The 18,126-nt window shown below is 46.8% G+C and overlaps 1 protein-coding gene across 1 annotated transcript in view; it reads right to left on the reverse strand.

Annotated features, from left to right (window-relative positions):
* Nucleotides 1–18,126, reverse strand: part of LOC124036317 (probable E3 ubiquitin-protein ligase HECTD4) — an 85,454-nt gene that overhangs the window by 49,762 nt on the left and 17,566 nt on the right. The window contains 3 exon segments of the mRNA XM_046350747.1: nt 453–561; nt 5,738–5,865; nt 5,974–6,063. Coding sequence (XP_046206703.1) covers nt 453–561; nt 5,738–5,865; nt 5,974–6,063 — 327 coding nt within the window.

Raw genomic sequence — 18,126 nt, forward strand, 5'->3', positions numbered from 1 at the left:
TCAAAGCAAAGTGTGGCTACTTTGAAGAATCTCAAATATAAATTATATTTTGATTTGTTTAACACTTCTTTGATTACTACATGATTCCATGTGTGTTATTTCATAGTTTTGATTCACTATTATTCAACAATGTAGAACATTTTAAAAATAAAGAAAAACCCTTGAATGAGTAGGTGTGTCCAAACTTTTGACTGGTAGTGTGTGTGTGTCTGAGCGTGTGTGTGTGTGTGTGTGTATATATATATATACACACATACACTAATGGACAACAACTCTTAGGCTTCCACCTCCAGCATATACATACATTCTCCTCTCACTCTCTCTCTGCATTATCACTCTCCCTGCATTATCTATCCATCTGCATGATCATTCCATCTACATTTTCTCTCTGCGTTATCGCTCCCTCTGCATTATCACTCCCTCTGCATATGAAAGCAGGGGTGCCATGTTACCTCAGTGTCCCGTGCAAACCGGAGCCCAGCTTGCTGATTCCTCTCCCAAAGGAGTTAGTGGTGTAGAGATAGAGCCCGTCTGTGGCCAGACAGCGCCCCAGGTCTGTGTCTGCAACAGCAGGGAGAGAGGAAGAGACGGAGTGAGAAACAGCAGAAGAGGGAGAAAAACGGAAGGAGGGGTAAAGAAACAGGGAAGGAGGGGAAAGAGGGAGAACAGTATAGAGAGCACGGGACAACAACAGTGAAAGGGTTGAGGCAACAAGACGATGTCCATCCGTTTGCTTTCTCACATCTTCGATTGATCATTTGTGTTTACATATACTACTACTACTAATAATAATAGTAATACACTACGTGACCAAAAGCTTTTTAATTCTGTCATGGAAATAATTGTATTTCCTATTACCAAGTCATATATGATTTCTATGCCTTTAGTTTTCCATGTGGGCCAATTTCTTGATTAATTCTGAAAAGCTATCCAAGGACTGTTCCATAAAGGTGTGTTTTAGGGTGGGATATTGTATTTTATAGAATCCATTTTCTTTTCTTCCATACTTTTATAGTGTTCTTAACTATGAACTTGTTAATGTTTTTAGCTTTATCCTTTGAAAATAGACACATAAAAAGATTCTGGGGATGAGCATGCACATCTTCAATATGTACCCATTGTTGCTCTTTAGTACATTTAACTACACTGCTCAAAAAAATAAAGGGAACACTTAAACAACACAATGTAACTCCAAGTCAATCACACTTCTGTGAAATCAAACTGCCCACTTAGGAAGCAAAACTGACAATAAATTTCACATGCTGTTGTGCAAATGGAATAGACAACAGGTGGAAATTATAGGCAATTAGCAAGACACCCCCAATAAAGGAGTGGTTCTGCAGGTGGTGACAACAGACCACTTCTCAGTTCCTATGCTTCCTGGCTGATGTTTTGGTCACTTTTGAATGCTGGCGCTGCTTTCACTCTAGTGATAGCATGAGACGGAGTCTACAATCCACACAAGTGGCTCAGGTAGTGCAGCTCATCCAGGTTGACACATCAATGCGAGCTGTGGCAAGAAGGTTTGCTGTGTCTGTCAGTGTAGTGTCCAGAGCATGGAGGCGCTACCAGGAGACAGGCCAGTACATCAGGAGACCTGGAGGAGGCTGTAGGAGGGCAACAACCCAGGAGCAGGACCGCTACCTCAGCCTTTGTGCAAGGAGGAGCAGGAGGAGCACTGCCAGAACCCTGCAAAATGACCTCCAGCAGGCCACAAATGTGCATGTGTCTGCTCAAACGGTCAGAAATAGACTCCATGAGGGTGGTATGAGGGCCCGACGTCCACAGGTGGGGGTTGTGCTTACAGCCCAACACCGTGCAGGACGTTCGGCATTTGCCAGAGAACACCAAGATTGGCAAATTTGCCACTGGTGCCCTGTGCTCTTCACAGATGAAAGCAGGTTCACACTGAGCAAATGTGACAGACGTGACAGAGTCTGGAGACGCCGTGGAGAACGTTCTGCTGCCTGCAACATCCTCCAGCATGACCGGTTTGGCAGAGGGTCAGTCATGGTGTGGGGTGGCATTTCTTTGGGGGGCCGCACAGCCCTCCATGTGCTCGCCAGGTAGGCTGACTGCAATTAGGTACCGAGATGAGATCCTCAGACCCCTTGTAAGACCATATGCTGGTGCGGTTGGCCCTGGGTTCCTCCTAATGCAAGACAATGCTCTACCTCATGTGGCTGGAGTGTGTCAGCAGTTCCTGCAAGAGGAAGGCATTGATGCTATGGACTGGCCTGCCCGTTCCCCAGACCTGAATCCAATTGAGCACATCTGGGACATCATGTCTCGTTCCATCCACCAACGCCACGTTGCACCACAGACTGTCCAGGAGTTGGCGGATGCTTTAGTCCAGGTCTGGGAGGAGATCCCTCAGGAGACCATCTGCAAACCTCATCAGGTGCATGCCCAGGCGGTGTAGGGAGGTCATACAGGCACGTGGAGGCCACTCACACTACTGAGCTTCATTTTGACTTGTTTAAAGGACATTACATCAAAGTTGGATCAGCCTGTAGTGTGGTTTTCCACTTTAATTTTGAGTGTGACTCCAAATCCAGACCTCCATGGGTTGATACATTTGATTTCCATTGATAATTATTGTGTGATTTCGTTGTCAGCACATTCAACTCTGTAAAGAAAAAAGTATTTAATAAGAATATTTCATTCATTCAGATCTAGGATGTGTTATTTTAGTGTTCCCTTTATTTCTTTGAGCAGTGTATATGTCACAACTTAAAGCCTTGGGTGGCGAGTTGATACAATTCCAAGTCTGGAAGGTTAAAACCACTCTCAGACTTAGGAAAATGTAAAACCTTCCTTTTTATTCTAGGAGTTTCATTTACCTATATAAAGACTTATGACCAAGTATACTTTTTTTAAAGAATGTCTTCGGTAGGATAATTGGTATTATCCAAAATAAATCAAAAAACTTTGGGAGCCATACCCTTCTAAAAAGGTTTATTCTACCTGTAACATTTAAGGTAAAATTGTTCTATTTAAATAAATCTGTTGTTTTCATGTTGTTGAATAATTGGATAAAGTTATCTTCATATATTTGTTCATATATTGGTCCCTTAATAAGCATCTTAAGTACTGTATATGCCATTTAGCAGACACTTTTATCCAAAGTGACCTACAGTCATGCATGCAGACATTTTATGTACAGAAGGGTTAATTAAGTCCCAGCCGGTTCTAAAACATTCTCTTGCTGCCATGTCTATGCCTCTCAACTGTCCTCCTATAGGGGGAGCTGTTGAGGTCCTATAGCCTTACAGGGCTCTCCAAGGTCAGCCCATCGAGTGGAGGAAACAAGTCATCCCCCTCTCTTCCTCTTTCTCCCCTTAACCTCAGCTAGTCACCACCCTGCCCTATAACCAACACGTGATGCCATCCTCAGCAGCCTCAGCCAATGAGACAGAATGAAATCAGCATGATGACTCCATGTCTCCCTCTCTGGCTAAATGTTGGAGTTCTAACTGGCTGCAGACAAAGGACCAAATATAAAATATCTAAAGAGGTGAACAGATAAATCATAATAAGAGGCAGCAAGGATTTTGAGGGCCAGCAGAATCACCCCACTCCAACAAGACGTGTCAATTAAAACACAAAATAAACATGTCTAGGCTTATTCACTACCTGTATCCACAAAAAAGGAAATACACCTAACTGCACATACATAACACTCCCATACAAATGATTCTATAATGGTACTGTGAGAAAGAATACTCTGACAGCACAAAAATGACCCATAGTTCAATAGACCGGAATATATTTTGAGCTTTCAAAAAAAGCAACCCCCCCAAGACCAATGGAGCTAATGTTCTCACATACACAAAGGCTTTAAAAAAGCGGCAGTATAGAGACAAAGTAGAGTCGCAATTCAACGGCTCAAACACGAGACGTATGTGGCAGGGTCTACAGTCAATCACAGATGACAAAAAGAAAATCAGTCCCATCGCAGACATCGACTTCTTGCTCCCAGACAAATTAAACAACTTCTTTGCTCGCTTTGAGGACGATAGAGTGCCACTGACACGGCCTGCTACCAAAGCCTGTGGGCTCTTCTCCGTGGCCAACGTGAGTAAAACATTTAAACGTGTTAACCCTCGCAAGACTGCAGGCCCAGATGGCGTCCCTAGCCGCGTCCTCAGAGCATGCGCAGACCAACTGGCTGGTATGTTTACGGACATATTCAATCAATCCCTATCCCAGTCTGCTGTCCCCACATGCTTCAAGATGGCCACCATTGTTCCTGTACCCAAGAAAGCCAAGGTAACCGAACTAATGCCACGTTGCACTCACTTCCGTCATCATGAAGTGCTTTGAGAGACTAGTCAAGGAGCATATCACCTCCACCCTACCTGATATCCTAGACCCACTCCAATTTGCTTACCACCCCAACAGGTCCACTGATGATGCAATCGCCATAATATATGCCATTTAGCAGACGCTTTTATCCAAAGCGACTTACAGTCATGTGTGCATACATTCTACGTATGGGTGGTCCCGGGGATCGAACCCACTACCCTGGCGTTACAAGCACCATGCTCTACCAACTGAGCTACAGGACCACCCATCACACTGCCCTATCCCATCTGGACAAGAGGAATACCTATGTAAGAATGCTGTTCATTGACAATAGCTCCGCATTCAACAGCATAGTACCCTCCAAGCTCATCATTAAGCTCTCCTGTACTCCCTGTTCACCCATGAATGCGAGGCCATGCACGCCTCCAACTCAATCATCAAGTTTGCAGACGACAACGACGAGACGGCCTACAGGGAGGAGGTGAGGGCCCTCGGAGTGTGGTTTCAGGAGAATAACCTCTCACTCAACGTCAACAAAACAAAATAAATGATTGTGGACCCCGCCATCCACATCGACGGGACAGTAGTGGAGAGGTGGAAAGTTTTAAGTTCCTTCTCCTTCCCATACAGACAGCATGGTGAAGAAGGCGCAACAGCGCCTCTTCACTTAGGAGGCTGAAGAAATTTGTCTCGTCATCTAAAACACTCAAGCTTCTACAGACGCACAATCGAGAGCATCCTGTCGGGCTGTATCACCGCCTGGTACGGCAACTGCACCGCCCTCAACCGCAAGGCTCTCCAGAGGGTAGTAAGGTCTGCACAACGCATCACCGGGGGCAAACTACCTGCCCTCCAGGACACCTACAGCACCCGATGTCACAGGAAGGCCAAAAAGATCATCAAAGACAACAACCACCCGATTCACTGCCTGTTCACCTCTTTACCATCCAGAAAGCGAGGTCAGTATAGGTGCATCAAAGCTGGGACCGAGAGGCTGAAAAACAGCTTTTATCTCAAGGCCATCAGACTGTTAAAACAGCCATCACTAACATAGAGAGGCTGCTGCCAACATACATACTCAAATCTCTGGCCATCTAAATAAATGGACTTAATAAAGGTATCAGTTGTCACTTTAAATAATGGCACTTCAATAATGTTTACATACTCTACATTACTCATCTCATATGTATATACCATCTACTGCATCTTGCCTATGCCGCACAGTCATCGCTCATCCATATATTTATATGTACATATTCTTATTCATCCCTTTACATTTGTGTGTATAAATAAAGTAGTTGTTGTGAATTTGTTAGATTACTTGTTAGATATTACTGCATTGTCGGAACTAGAAGCACAAGCATTTCGCTACACTCGCATTAATATCTGCTAACCATGTGTATGTGACAATAACATTTGATTTGATTACCTTTGCTCTCTGCCCCTCCATTGCTGCTGTCAGGTGTAGGCAGCATGTCCTCAAAGCCCCAGGAAACGCTGTGCTTGCCCCCGAGCAGACAGGACGGGGAGCCTGGCCCCCCCTCCAGCACTAGGAGTCTGGGTGGGACAGACAGGGAGAGAAAGAGGTCACAACCACGGCAAGACAGGGAAGGGACACAAGGGTGTCTCACCAAGCACATCCAGACATATGGATACTAGACTCACTTGTAGAGCACATCAGCCACAGGGAGCTGGCCCAGGTCTGTCTGTTTCTGCAGCAGGTGAACAGTGTGGATAAAGGTCTTTAAGGACCCCCTGGAAACACAAAGCACGTGTGTTAAACTAGGGAAACGGAGGGAGCGAAAGTCAGTGCAGTTGAGAGGTCTTCTCAGGTAGTTCCAGTTGTGTGCACTAGTGGGAATGCTCCAACTGTGTCGTGTGTGTGTGTGTGTGTGTGTGTGTGTGTGTGTGTGTGTGTGTGTGTGTGTGTGTGTGTGTGTGTGTGTGTGTGTGTGTGTGTGTGTGTGTGTGTGTGTGTGTGTGTGTGTGTGTGTGTGTGTGTGTGTGTGTGTGTGTGTGTGTGTGTGTGTGTGTGTGTGTGTGCTTCTAGGATAGTACAAAATGTTACTTTACAGTCATTCTAAAAATGGATTACATTTTGAAAATCGTCATCTACACACAATACCCCATAATGACAAAGCGAAACCAGGTTTTTGGAAATGTTTGCAAATGTATTAAAATTAAAAAACAGAAATACTTTTACATAAGTTTTCAGACCCTTTGCTTTGAGAGACGAAATTGAGCTCAGGTGTATCCTGTTTCTATTGATCATCCTTGAGATGTTTCTACAACTTGAATTGGAGTCCACCTGTGATAAATTCAATTGGTTTGACATGATTTTGAAAGGCACACTAGTGATGCACCGATATGACATTTTTGGCCGATACCGATATTTTCCTTGCCCAAAAAAATTGATACCGATAATTGATTTTTACAATTTTAGCAGCCTTTTAAGCATTCTAGTACAGTTACCGTAATTTCCGGACTATAAGCCGCTACTTTATTCCCACACTTTGAACCTCGCGGTTTATACAATGACACGGCTAATTTATGGATTTTTCCCCCTTTCACAAGATTCTTGCCGCCAAAAAACTGAGCACCGTCACATAATGTGACGTAAATCGAGCGCGCTCAAACTTCCCATCATTCTGATTACGGTAGTAATTCTGTCACCCTCATCATGGCAAAGACACGGAGAAATGCATATGATGCAGCTTTCAAGTTGAAGGCGATCGATCTGGCTGTTGGAAAAGGAAATAGAGCTGCTGCACGGGAGCTTGGCCTTAATGAGTCGATGATAAGACGTTGGAAACAGCAAAGTGAGGAACTGACTCAGTGCAAAAAGACAACAACAGCTTTCAGAGGGAAGAAAAGCCGATGGCCCAAAGTATTTGCAGCCACTCGACATCAGTGTAAATCGTGCATTTAAGGTGGCGCTCCTTGTTCAGTGGGAGGCTTGGATGACAAGTGGGGAGAAATCCTTCACTAAAACGGGCCGCATGCGAAGAGCAACTTATGGTCAAGTCTGCCAGTGGGTTCTGACAGCGTGGAGCATTGTCAAAAAATCCACTATCATCAACGGGTTTCGAAAGGCTGGACTGCTGCGTGTTGAAGGGGCAGCATGAGCTCAGCGGGGTATTTGCCTCCGGATGAAAGTGACGAGAGCGACAATGAAAACGATCCAACATCGGATGAAGCAATTCTGAGGCTATTCAACTCCGACACCGAAGGAGATGGCTTCAGAGCATTGGTTAGAGCATTGGACTAGTAACCGAAAGGTTGCAAGTTCAAATCCCTGAACTGACAAGGTACAAATCTGTCATTCTGCCCCTGAACAGGCAGTTAACCCACTGTTCCTAGGCCATCATTGAAAATAAGAATGTGTTCTTAACTGACCTGCCTAGTTAAATTAAGGTTTTTTTTAAAAGGCAAACAGCCAATTCCACTATTGTGGCTAGCTTCACAACACATGAACCGGTCCGGTCACAAACCAGATGAAGCTAGCTGGCTGCTTATAACGTTAGCTTTGGGCAACAGGGTTAAGTAGCTGGCTAGCTATTTATTTTCATGAACTGAAGTTCAATTTCAATAGGCGAACAACAAGTGGCAACCTAGCTAATACTTACTCACAAGGATTCCTAAATCATGGCTAAGAATAATGACAATGACTGCAGTTTCTATGGTCATTGTTTTCAGGCTGGTTGTATTGGTGCTAGCTAGGTACCAAGCTAAAGCTAGCTACCCCAGAAGTTGCGGTCAAACAACTGATGTTTTATTACCAACGCGGTATTGTAAACACATCGTTCGTGGCCTCTGTTTGCTTGTTTGCTGACTTTTTTGTAAAGCTTTGACAGGACTACTGTATCTTTTTGGACATGCAAAGACCCTAACGGCGTTCTATAGTATGTATGTCATGAAGCTCATAGCAGTGACTCTATTACTGTGTAACTCCGGTAGGGCAACATCTGAAAAATAGCGCACTTGGTAGTGTGTACCGGTACTCGACCAGTCGGGAAAAACCAACATCACCAACAACAGAACGGTATATTGTCAAGGGTTGTCTCGCAGAAATATTCTTACTCTTTCAAATGACTGCTCGAATTGTTGACTGCTCGATCCACACAGCAGACATTGTGGGCTAGATTAGGAATGCTGTGTTGCACATGTTGTGCAAAGTTTTATATGCCGTTATTACGTCATTATTACTTCATGCACGGTACCTTTGACATCGGTTTTTAACATCGGCATTAAACTAGACATCGGCCAATACCGATGTTGGCATTTTTAGCTAATAACGGCCAATTCCGATATGTTCACCGATATATTGTGCATCCCTAGCACACACCTGTCTATATACGGTCCCACAGTTGACAGTGCATGTCAGAGCAAAAAACAAGCCGTGAGGTTGAATAGACACAGGATTATGTAGAGACACAGACCTGGTCTAAGGGTACCAAAACATTTCTGCGGCATTGAAGGTCCCCAAGAACACAGTGGCCTCCATCATTCTTAAATGGAAGTTTGGAAATGCAGAGACTCCAAACTGAGCAATCAGGGGAGAAGGGCATTGTTCAGGGAGGTGACCAAGAACCCAATGGTCACTCTGACAGAGCTCCAGAATTCCTCTGTGGAGATGGTTGTCCTTCTGGAAGGTTCTCCCATCTCTGCAGCACTCCTGTCATGCAGGTGAAAGAGAACCCAAAAGCGACTTGGCGAAAACAGAGTCTTTAATCCAGTAAAGTAAATACAATCAAAAAACACAACTATCACTCGAAATGACAAGGACAAACTGGAGACTCGATCTTGAACAGCAGGTGAACAGCAGGTTGCCTCGGGAAGGCACTTGAACCAAACAGACTCAGACACCTGCTCACCACGCAGCATCTGAGGAAAACACGACACGACAGGGCGATACACAAACACAGCACGGTGAATTCTAGACAAGGAACCGACAGGGCAGAAACGAATAACAAGGAGAGAAATAGGGACTCTAATCAGGGAAAAGGATCGGGAACAGGTGTGGGAAGACTAAATGATTGATTAGGGGAATAGGAACAGCTGGGAGCAGGAACGGAACGATAGAGAGAAGAGAGAGCGGGAGAGTGAGAGAGGGAGGGGGAGAGAGAGGGATAGAAAGAGGGAAAGAACCTAATAAGACCAGCAGAGGGAAACGAATAGAAGGAGAAGAACAGGGACAAGGCATGATAATCAATGACAAAACATGACAGTACCCCCCACTCACCGAGCGCCTCCTGGCGCACTCGAGGAGGAATCCTGGCGGCAACGGAGGAAATCATCAATGAGTGAACGGTCCAGCACGTCCCGAGACGGAACCCAACTCCTCTCCTCAGGACCGTAACCCTCCCAATCCACTAAGTATTGGTGACCCCGTCCCCGAGAGCGCATGTCCATGATCTTATGTACCTTGTAAATAGGTGCGCTCTCGACAAGGACGGGAGGGGGGGAGGGAAGACGAACGGGAGTGCGAAGAAAGGGCTTGACACAGGAGACATGGAAGACAGGATGGACGTGACGAAGATGTCGCGGAAGAAGCAGTCGCACAGCGACAGGATTGACGACCTGGGAGACACGGAACGGACCAATGAACCGCGGAGTCAACTTACGAGAAGCTGTCGTAAGAGGAAGGTTGCGAGTGGAAAGCCACACTCTCTGGCCGCAACAATACCTTGGACTCTTAATCCTGCGTTTATTGGCGGCTCTCACAGTCTGTGCCCTGTAACGGCAAAGTGCAGACCTCACCCTCCTCCAGGTGCGCTCACAACGTTGGACAAACGCTTGAGCGGAGGGAACGCTGGACTCGGCAAGCTGGGATGAGAACAGAGGAGGCTGGTAACCCAGACTACTCTGAAACGGAGATAACCCGGTAGCAGACGAAGGAAGCGAATTGTGAGCGTATTCTGCCCAGGGGAGCTGTTCTGCCCAAGACGCAGGGTTTCTGAAAGAAAGGCTGCGTAGTATGCGACCAATCGTCTGATTGGCCCTCTCTGCTTGACCGTTAGACTGGGGATGAAACCCGGAAGAGAGACTGACGGACGCACCAATCAAACGACAGAACTCCCTCCAAAACTGTGACGTGAATTGCGGGCCTCTGTCTGAAACGGCGTCTAACGGGAGGCCATGAATTCTGAATACATTCTCGATAATGATTTGTGCCGTCTCCTTAGCGGAAGGAAGTTTAGCGAGGGGAATGAAATGTGCCGCCTTAGAGAACCTATCGACAACCGTAAGAATCACAGTCTTCCCCGCAGACAAAGGCAGACCGGTAATGAAGTCTAGGGCGATGTGAGACCATGGTCGAGAAGGAATGGGGAGCGGTCTGAGACGACCGGCAGGAGGAGAGTTACCCGACTTAGTCTGCGCGCAGTCCGAACAAGCAGCCACGAAACGGCGCGTGTCACGCTCCTGAGTCGGCCACCAAAAGCGCTGGCGAATAGACGCAAGAGTGCCTCGAACACCGGGATGACCAGCTAACTTGGCAGAGTGAGCCCACTGAAGAACAGCCAGACGAGTGGAAACAGGAACGAAAAGGAGGTTACTAGGACAAGCGCGCGGCGACGCAGTGTGCGTGAGTGCTTGCTTAACCTGTCTTTCAATTCCCCAGACTGTTAACCCGACAACACGCCCATAAGGAAGAATCCCCTCGGGATCAGTAGAAGCCACAGAAGAACTAAACAGACGGGATAAGGCATCAGGCTTGGTGTTCTTGCTACCCGGACGGTAAGAAATCACAAACTCGAAACGAGCGAAAAACAACGCCCAACGAGCTTGACGGGCATTAAGTCGTTTGGCAGAACGGATGTACTCAAGGTTCTTATGGTCTGTCCAAACGACAAAAGGAACGGTCGCCCCCTCCAACCACTGTCGCCATTCGCCTAGGGCTAAGCGGATGGCGAGCAGTTCACGGTTACCCACATCATAGTTGCGCTCAGATGGCGACAGGCGATGAGAAAAATAAGCGCAAGGATGAACCTTATCGTCAGACTGGAAGCGCTGGGATAGAATGGCTCCCACGCCTACCTCTGAAGCGTCAACCTCGACAATGAATTGTCTAGTGACGTCAGGAGTAACGAGGATAGGAGCGGACGTAAAACGTTCTTTTAGAAGATCAAAAGCTCCCTGGGCGGAACCGGACCACTTAAAACACGTCTTGACAGAAGTAAGAGCTGTGAGAGGGGCAGCAACTTGACCGAAATTACGAATGAAACGCCGATAGAAATTAGCGAAACCTAAAAGCGCTGCAACTCGACACGTGACCTTGGAACGGGCCAATCACTGACAGCTTGGACCTTAGCGGAATCCATCTGAATGCCTTCAGCGGAAATAACGGAACCGAGAAAAGTAACGGAGGAGACATGAAAAGAGCACTTCTCAGCCTTTACGTAGAGACAATTCTCTAAAAGGCGCTGTAGAACACGTCGAACGTGCTGAACATGAATCTCGAGTGACGGAGAAAAAATCAGGATATCGTCAAGATAGACAAAAACAAAGATGTTCAGCATGTCTCTCAGAACATCATTAACTAATGCCTGAAAAACAGCTGGCGCATTGGCGAGACCGAACGGCAGAACCCGGTACTCAAAATGCCCTAACGGAGTGTTAAACGCCGTTTTCCACGTCCCCCTCTCTGATGCGCACGAGATGGTAAGCGTTACGAAGGTCCAACTTAGTAAAGCACCTGGCTCCCTGCAGAATCTCGAAGGCTGATGACATAAGGGGAAGCGGATAACGATTCTTAACCGTTATGTCATTCAGCCCTCGATAATCCACGCAGGGGCGCAGAGTACCGTCCTTCTTCTTAACAAAAAGAACCCCGCCCCGGCCGGAGAGGAAGAAGGCACTATGGTACCGGCGTCAAGAGACACAGACAAATAATCCTCGAGAGCCTTACGTTCGGGAGCCGACAGAGAGTATAGTCTACCCCGAGGAGGAGTGGTCCCCGGAAGGAGATCAATACTACAATCATACGACCGGTGAGGAGGAAGGGAGTTGGCTCGGGACCGACTGAAGACCGTGCGCAGATCATGATATTCCTCCGGCACTCCTGTCAAATCGCCAGGTTCCTCCTGAGAAGTAGGGACAGAAGAAACGGGAGGGATGGCAGACATTAAACACTTCACATGACAAGAAACGTTCCAGGATAGGATAGAATTACTAGACCAATTAATAGAAGGATTATGACATACTAGCCAGGGATGACCCAAAACAACAGGTGTAAACGGTGAACGGAAAATCAAAAAAGAAATAGTCTCACTGTGGTTACCAGATACTGTGAGGGTTAAAGGTAGTGTCTCAAATCTGATACTGGGAAGATGACTACCATCTAAGGCGAACATGGTTGTAGGCTTCTCTAACTCTCTGAAAGGAATGTCATGTTTCCGAACCCATGCTTCGTCCATGAAACAACCCTCAGCCCCAGAGTCTATCAAGGCACTACATGTAGCACCCGAACCGGTCCAGCGTAGATGGACCGACAAAGTAGTACAGGATTTTGATGGAGAGACTTGAGTAGTTGCGCTCACCTGTAGCCCTCCGCTTACAGATGAGCTCTGGCTTTTACTGGACATGAATTAACAAAATGTCCAGCAACTCCGCAATAGAGGCACAGGCGGTTGGTGATCCTCCGTTCCCTCTCCTTAGTCGAGATGCGAATCCCTCCCAGCTGCATGGGCTCAGTCTCTGAGCCAGAGGAGGGAGATGGTTGCGATGCGGAGCAGGGAAACATCGTTGATGCGAGCTCTCTTCCACGAGCCCGGTGACGAAGATCTACCCGTCGTTCTAAGCGGATGGCGAGAGCAATCAAAGAGTCCACATCTGAAGGAACCTCCCGGGAGAGAATCTCATCCTTAACCACTGCGTGGAGTCCCTCCAGAAAACGAGCGAGCAGCGCCGGCTCGTTCCACTCACTAGAGGCAGCAAGAGTGCGAAACTCAATAGAATAATCCGTTATGGACCGTTCACCTTGGCATAAGGAAGCCAGGGCCCTAGAAGCCTCCCTACCAAAAACTGAACGGTCAAAAACCCGAATCATCTCCTCTTTAAAGTTCTGGAACTTGTTAGAGCAATCAGCCCTTGCCTCCCAGATAGCTGTGCCCCATTCTCGAGCCCGGCCAGTAAGGAGTGAAATGACGTAAGCAACCCGAGCTCTCTCTCTAGAGTATGTGTTGGGTTGGAGAGAGAACACAATCTCACACTGCTTGAGAAAGGAGCGGCACTCAGTGGGCTGCCCGGAGTAGCAAGGTGGGTTATTAACCCTAGGTTCTGGAGGCTCGGCAGGCCAGGAAGTAACAGGTGGCACGAGACGAAGACTCTGGAACTGTCCAGAGAGGTCGGAAACCTGAGCGGCCAGGTTCTCCACGGCATGGCGAGCAGCAGACAATTCCTGCTCGTGTCTGCCGAGCATGGCTCCTTGGATCTCGACGGCAGTGTAACGAGCGTCTGAAGTCGCTGGGTCCATTCCTTGGTCGGTTCCTTCTGTCATGCAGGTGAAAGAGAACCCAAAAGCGACTTGGCGAAAACAGAGTCTTTAATCCAGTAAAGTAAATACAATCAAAAAACACAACTATCACTCGAAATGACAAGGACAAACTGGAGACTCGATCTTGAACAGCAGGTTGCCTCGGGAAGGCACTTGAACCAAACAGACTCAGACACCTGCTCACCACGCAGCATCTGAGGAAAACACGACACGACAGGGCGATACACAAACACAGCACGGTGAATTCTAGACAAGGAACCGACAGGGCAGAAACGAATAACAAGGAGAGAAATAGGGACTCTAATCAGGGAAAAGGATCGGGAACAGGTGTGGGAAGACTAAATGATTGATTAGGGGAATAGGAACAGCTGGGAGCAGGAACGGAACGATAGAGAGAAGAGAGAGCGGGAGAGTGAGAGAGGGAGGGGGAGAGAGAGGGATAGAAAGAGGGAAAGAACCTAATAAGACCAGCAGAGGGAAACGAATAGAAGGAGAAGAACAGGGACAAGGCATGATAATCAATGACAAAACATGACAACTCCACCAATCAGGCCTTTATGGTAGAGTGGCCAGACGGAAGCCACTCCTCCATAAAAGGTTCATGCCTTTTGCCAAACTCCAAGCATGCTGTCATCAAAAGGACTCTCAGACCATGAGAAACAAGATTCTGTGGTTTGATGAAACTAACATAGAACACTTTGGCCTGAATGCCAAGCGTCACGTCTAGAGGAAATCTGGCACCATTTTTACAGTGAAGCATAATGGTCGTAGCATCATGCTGTGGGGATGTTTTTCAACGACAGAGACTGGGAGACTAGTCAGGATCGAGGGAAAGATGAACAGAGCAAAGTACAGAGAGATCTTTGATGAAAACCCGCTCCAGAGCGCTCAGGACCTCATACTAGGGCTAAGGTTCACCTTCCAACAGGACAACGACCCTAAGCACACAGCCAAGACAATGCAGGGGTTGCTTCGGAACAAGTATCTAAATTTCCTTGAGCGGCCCAGCCAGAGCCCGGGCTTGAACATCTCAGGAGAGACCTGAAAATAGCTGTGCAGCGACGCTCCCAATCCAACCTGACAAGAGCTTGTGAGGATCTGCGGAGAATTGTAGCGTCACACCCAAGACTCAAGGCTGTTATCGCTGCCAACGGTGCTTCAACAAAGTACTGAATAAAGGGTCTGAATACTTATGTAGATGTGATATTTCCATTTATTTTTTGTACACATTTGCAAAAAAGAAAAAAAAATGTTTTGCTTTGTCATTATGGGGTATTGTGTGTAGATTGATGAGGAACAAATATATTTAATACATTTTACAATAAGGCTGTAACGTAACCAATTGTGGAAAAGGTCAAGGAGTATTTGAAAGACATTGCACTGTATTTGAAAGACATTGAAGTTATCATTGTGTGTCAGAGTTTTTGTTTGTGCCTGTGAGTGTGGCTTAGGTAACTGTATTCACATGAGTCTTGCTGGTTCCCACATGTAATAAACAACAGATGATTCAGCCTGGAACCAGCATCCCCCTCCCCACTGCAGACCACTTTACACTAACACATTAACAAGACGTGGTGTGATCATAACAACATACAGGAACTCAAGTCCTTCTGTTCACCTGACTTAGAATTCCTCACAATCAAATGTCGACCGCAATATCTATCAAGAGAATTCTCTTCGATTATAATCACAGCCGCATATATTCCGACCCAAGCAAACACATCGATGACCCTGAACGAACTTCATTTGACTCTATGTAAAATGGAAACTACATATCCCGAGGCTGCATTCATTGTAGCTGGGGATTTTAACAAGGCTAATCTGAAAACAAGACTCCCTAAAATCTATCAGCATATCAATTGTGCAACCAGGGTTGGTAAAACCCTGGATCATTGTTATTCTAACTTCCGCAATGCATATAAGGCCCTCCCCCGCCCTCCTTTTGAGAAAAGCTGACCACGACTCCATTTTGTTGCTTTCTGCCTATAGACAGAAACTAAAACAGGAAGCTCCTGCGCTCAGGTCTGTTCAACGCTGGTCTGACCAATCTGATTCCACGCTTCAAGATTGCTTTGATCACGTGGACTGGGATATGTTCCGCATTGCGTCAAACAACATAATTGACAAATACGCTGATTCAGTGAGCGAGTTTATTAGCAAGTGCATTGGCGATGTCGTACCCATAGGAACAATTAAAACATTCCAAACCAGAAACTGTGGATTGATGGCAGCATTCCCACGAAACTGAAAGCGCGAACCACTGTTTTTAATCAGGGCAAGGTGACCAGAAACATGACTGAATACAAACAGTGTAGCTATTCCCTCACAAAGGCAATCAAACAAGCTAAGCGTCAGTATAGAGACAAAGTGGAGTCGCAATTGAACGGCTCAGACACAAGAGGTATGTGGCAGGGTCTACAGTCAATCACGGATTACAAAAAGAAAACCAGCCCCGTCGCGGACTAGGATGTCGACCCTGCCCTGTGCAACTGGGTACTGGACTTCCTGACGGGCCGCCCCCAGGTGGTGAGGGTAGGTAACAACATCTCCACCCCGCTGATCCTCAACACTGGGGTCCCACAAGGGTGCGTTCTGAGCCCTCTCCTGTACTCCCTGTTCACCCACGACTGTGTGGCCATGCACGCCTCCAACTCAATCATCAAGTTTGCAGACGACACTACAGTGGTAGGCTTGATTACCAACAACGATGAGACGGCTTACAGGGAGGAGGTGAGGGCCCTCGGAGTGTGGTGTCAGGAAAATAACCTCACACTCAACGTCAACAAAACAAAGGGGATGATTGTGGACTTCGGGAAACAGCAGAGGGAGCACCCCCCTATCCACATCGAAGGGACAGTAGTGGAGAGGGAAGTAAGTTTTAAGTTCCTCGGCATACACATCACGGACAAACTGAATTGGTCCACCCACACAGACAGCCTGGTGAAGAAGGCACAGCAGCGCCTCTTCAACCTCAGGAGGCTTAAGAAATTTGGCTTATCACCAAAAGCACTCACAAACTTTTACAGATGCACAATCGAGAGCATCCTGTCGGCAACTGCTCCGCCCATAACTATAAGGCTCTCCAAAGGGTCGTGAGTTCTGCACAATGCATCACCGGGGGCAAACTACTTGCCCTCCAGGACACCTACACCACCCGATGTCACAGGAAGGCCATAAAGATCATCAAGGACAACAACCACCCGAGCCACTGCCTGTTCACCCCACTATCATCCAGAAGGCGAGGTCAGTACAGGTGCATCAAAGCAGGGACCGAGAGACTGAAAAACAGCTTCTACCTCAAGGCCATCAGACTGTTAAACAGCCACCACTAACATTGAGTGGCTGATGCCAACATACTGACTCAACGCCAGCCACTTTAATAATGTATAAATTGATGGAATAAATGTATCACTAGCCACTTTAAACAATGCCACTTCATATAATGTACCCTACATTACTCATCTCATATGTATATACTGTACTCTATATCACTACTGCATCTCGCCTATACCGTCCTGTACCATTACTCATTCATATATTTTTATGTACATACTCTTCATTCCTTTACACTTGTGTGTATACGGTAGTTGTTGTGAAATTGTTGGGTTCAGATTACTCGTTGGTTAGTACTGCATTGTCGGAACTAGAAGCACAAGCATTTCGCTACACTCGCATTAACATCTGCTAACCATGTGTAAATGACAAATGAAATTGGATTTGACATCATTCTCACCAGCTGATGAGAAACAGTTAGCCTATGCAGTGCACACACAAAAAAACGCAGTACAGCACGCCCATACCATCAGAGAGGGAGACAGAGAATAGCCTAGCTCTTTAACTAGCCACCACTGTTGGTGAAGACAGAGCACTAGGACTGGATGATTCCCTGACACAATGGGCTCTCAGGCTCTACAGAGGGGACACAAAGGGGGGATGGTTCTGGTTTTGACAAGTCAAGCTCAGTTGTCGACAGCAGAAGCCGGGCCGCAGCCAGTGAAAAAAAAGGGTTCTTTCCGATGTGAAACACACAAGACCCCAGTGCAACAAGCATCACTGTCAAAGCAAACACAATAACTGAAAGGCCTTTTTCAAAGAAAGAATCTTAAAGGGCACTCTATTTAGTGTACAACAGGCGCTGGCTAGCTACGACAGGCGCTGGCTAGCTATGACAGGCACTGGCTAGCTACGACAGGCGCTGGCTAGCTACAACACAGGCTAGCTAGGACCCTGACTAACTAGGACTAGGGATGCACGATATATCGGTAAGCATATTGGAATCGGTCAATATTAGGTAAAAATGCCAACATCTGCATTGGCCCGAA

Source organism: Oncorhynchus gorbuscha, linkage group LG05 (genome assembly GCF_021184085.1).
Source record: "Oncorhynchus gorbuscha isolate QuinsamMale2020 ecotype Even-year linkage group LG05, OgorEven_v1.0, whole genome shotgun sequence".
NCBI classification, from domain to species: domain Eukaryota; kingdom Metazoa; phylum Chordata; class Actinopteri; order Salmoniformes; family Salmonidae; genus Oncorhynchus; species Oncorhynchus gorbuscha.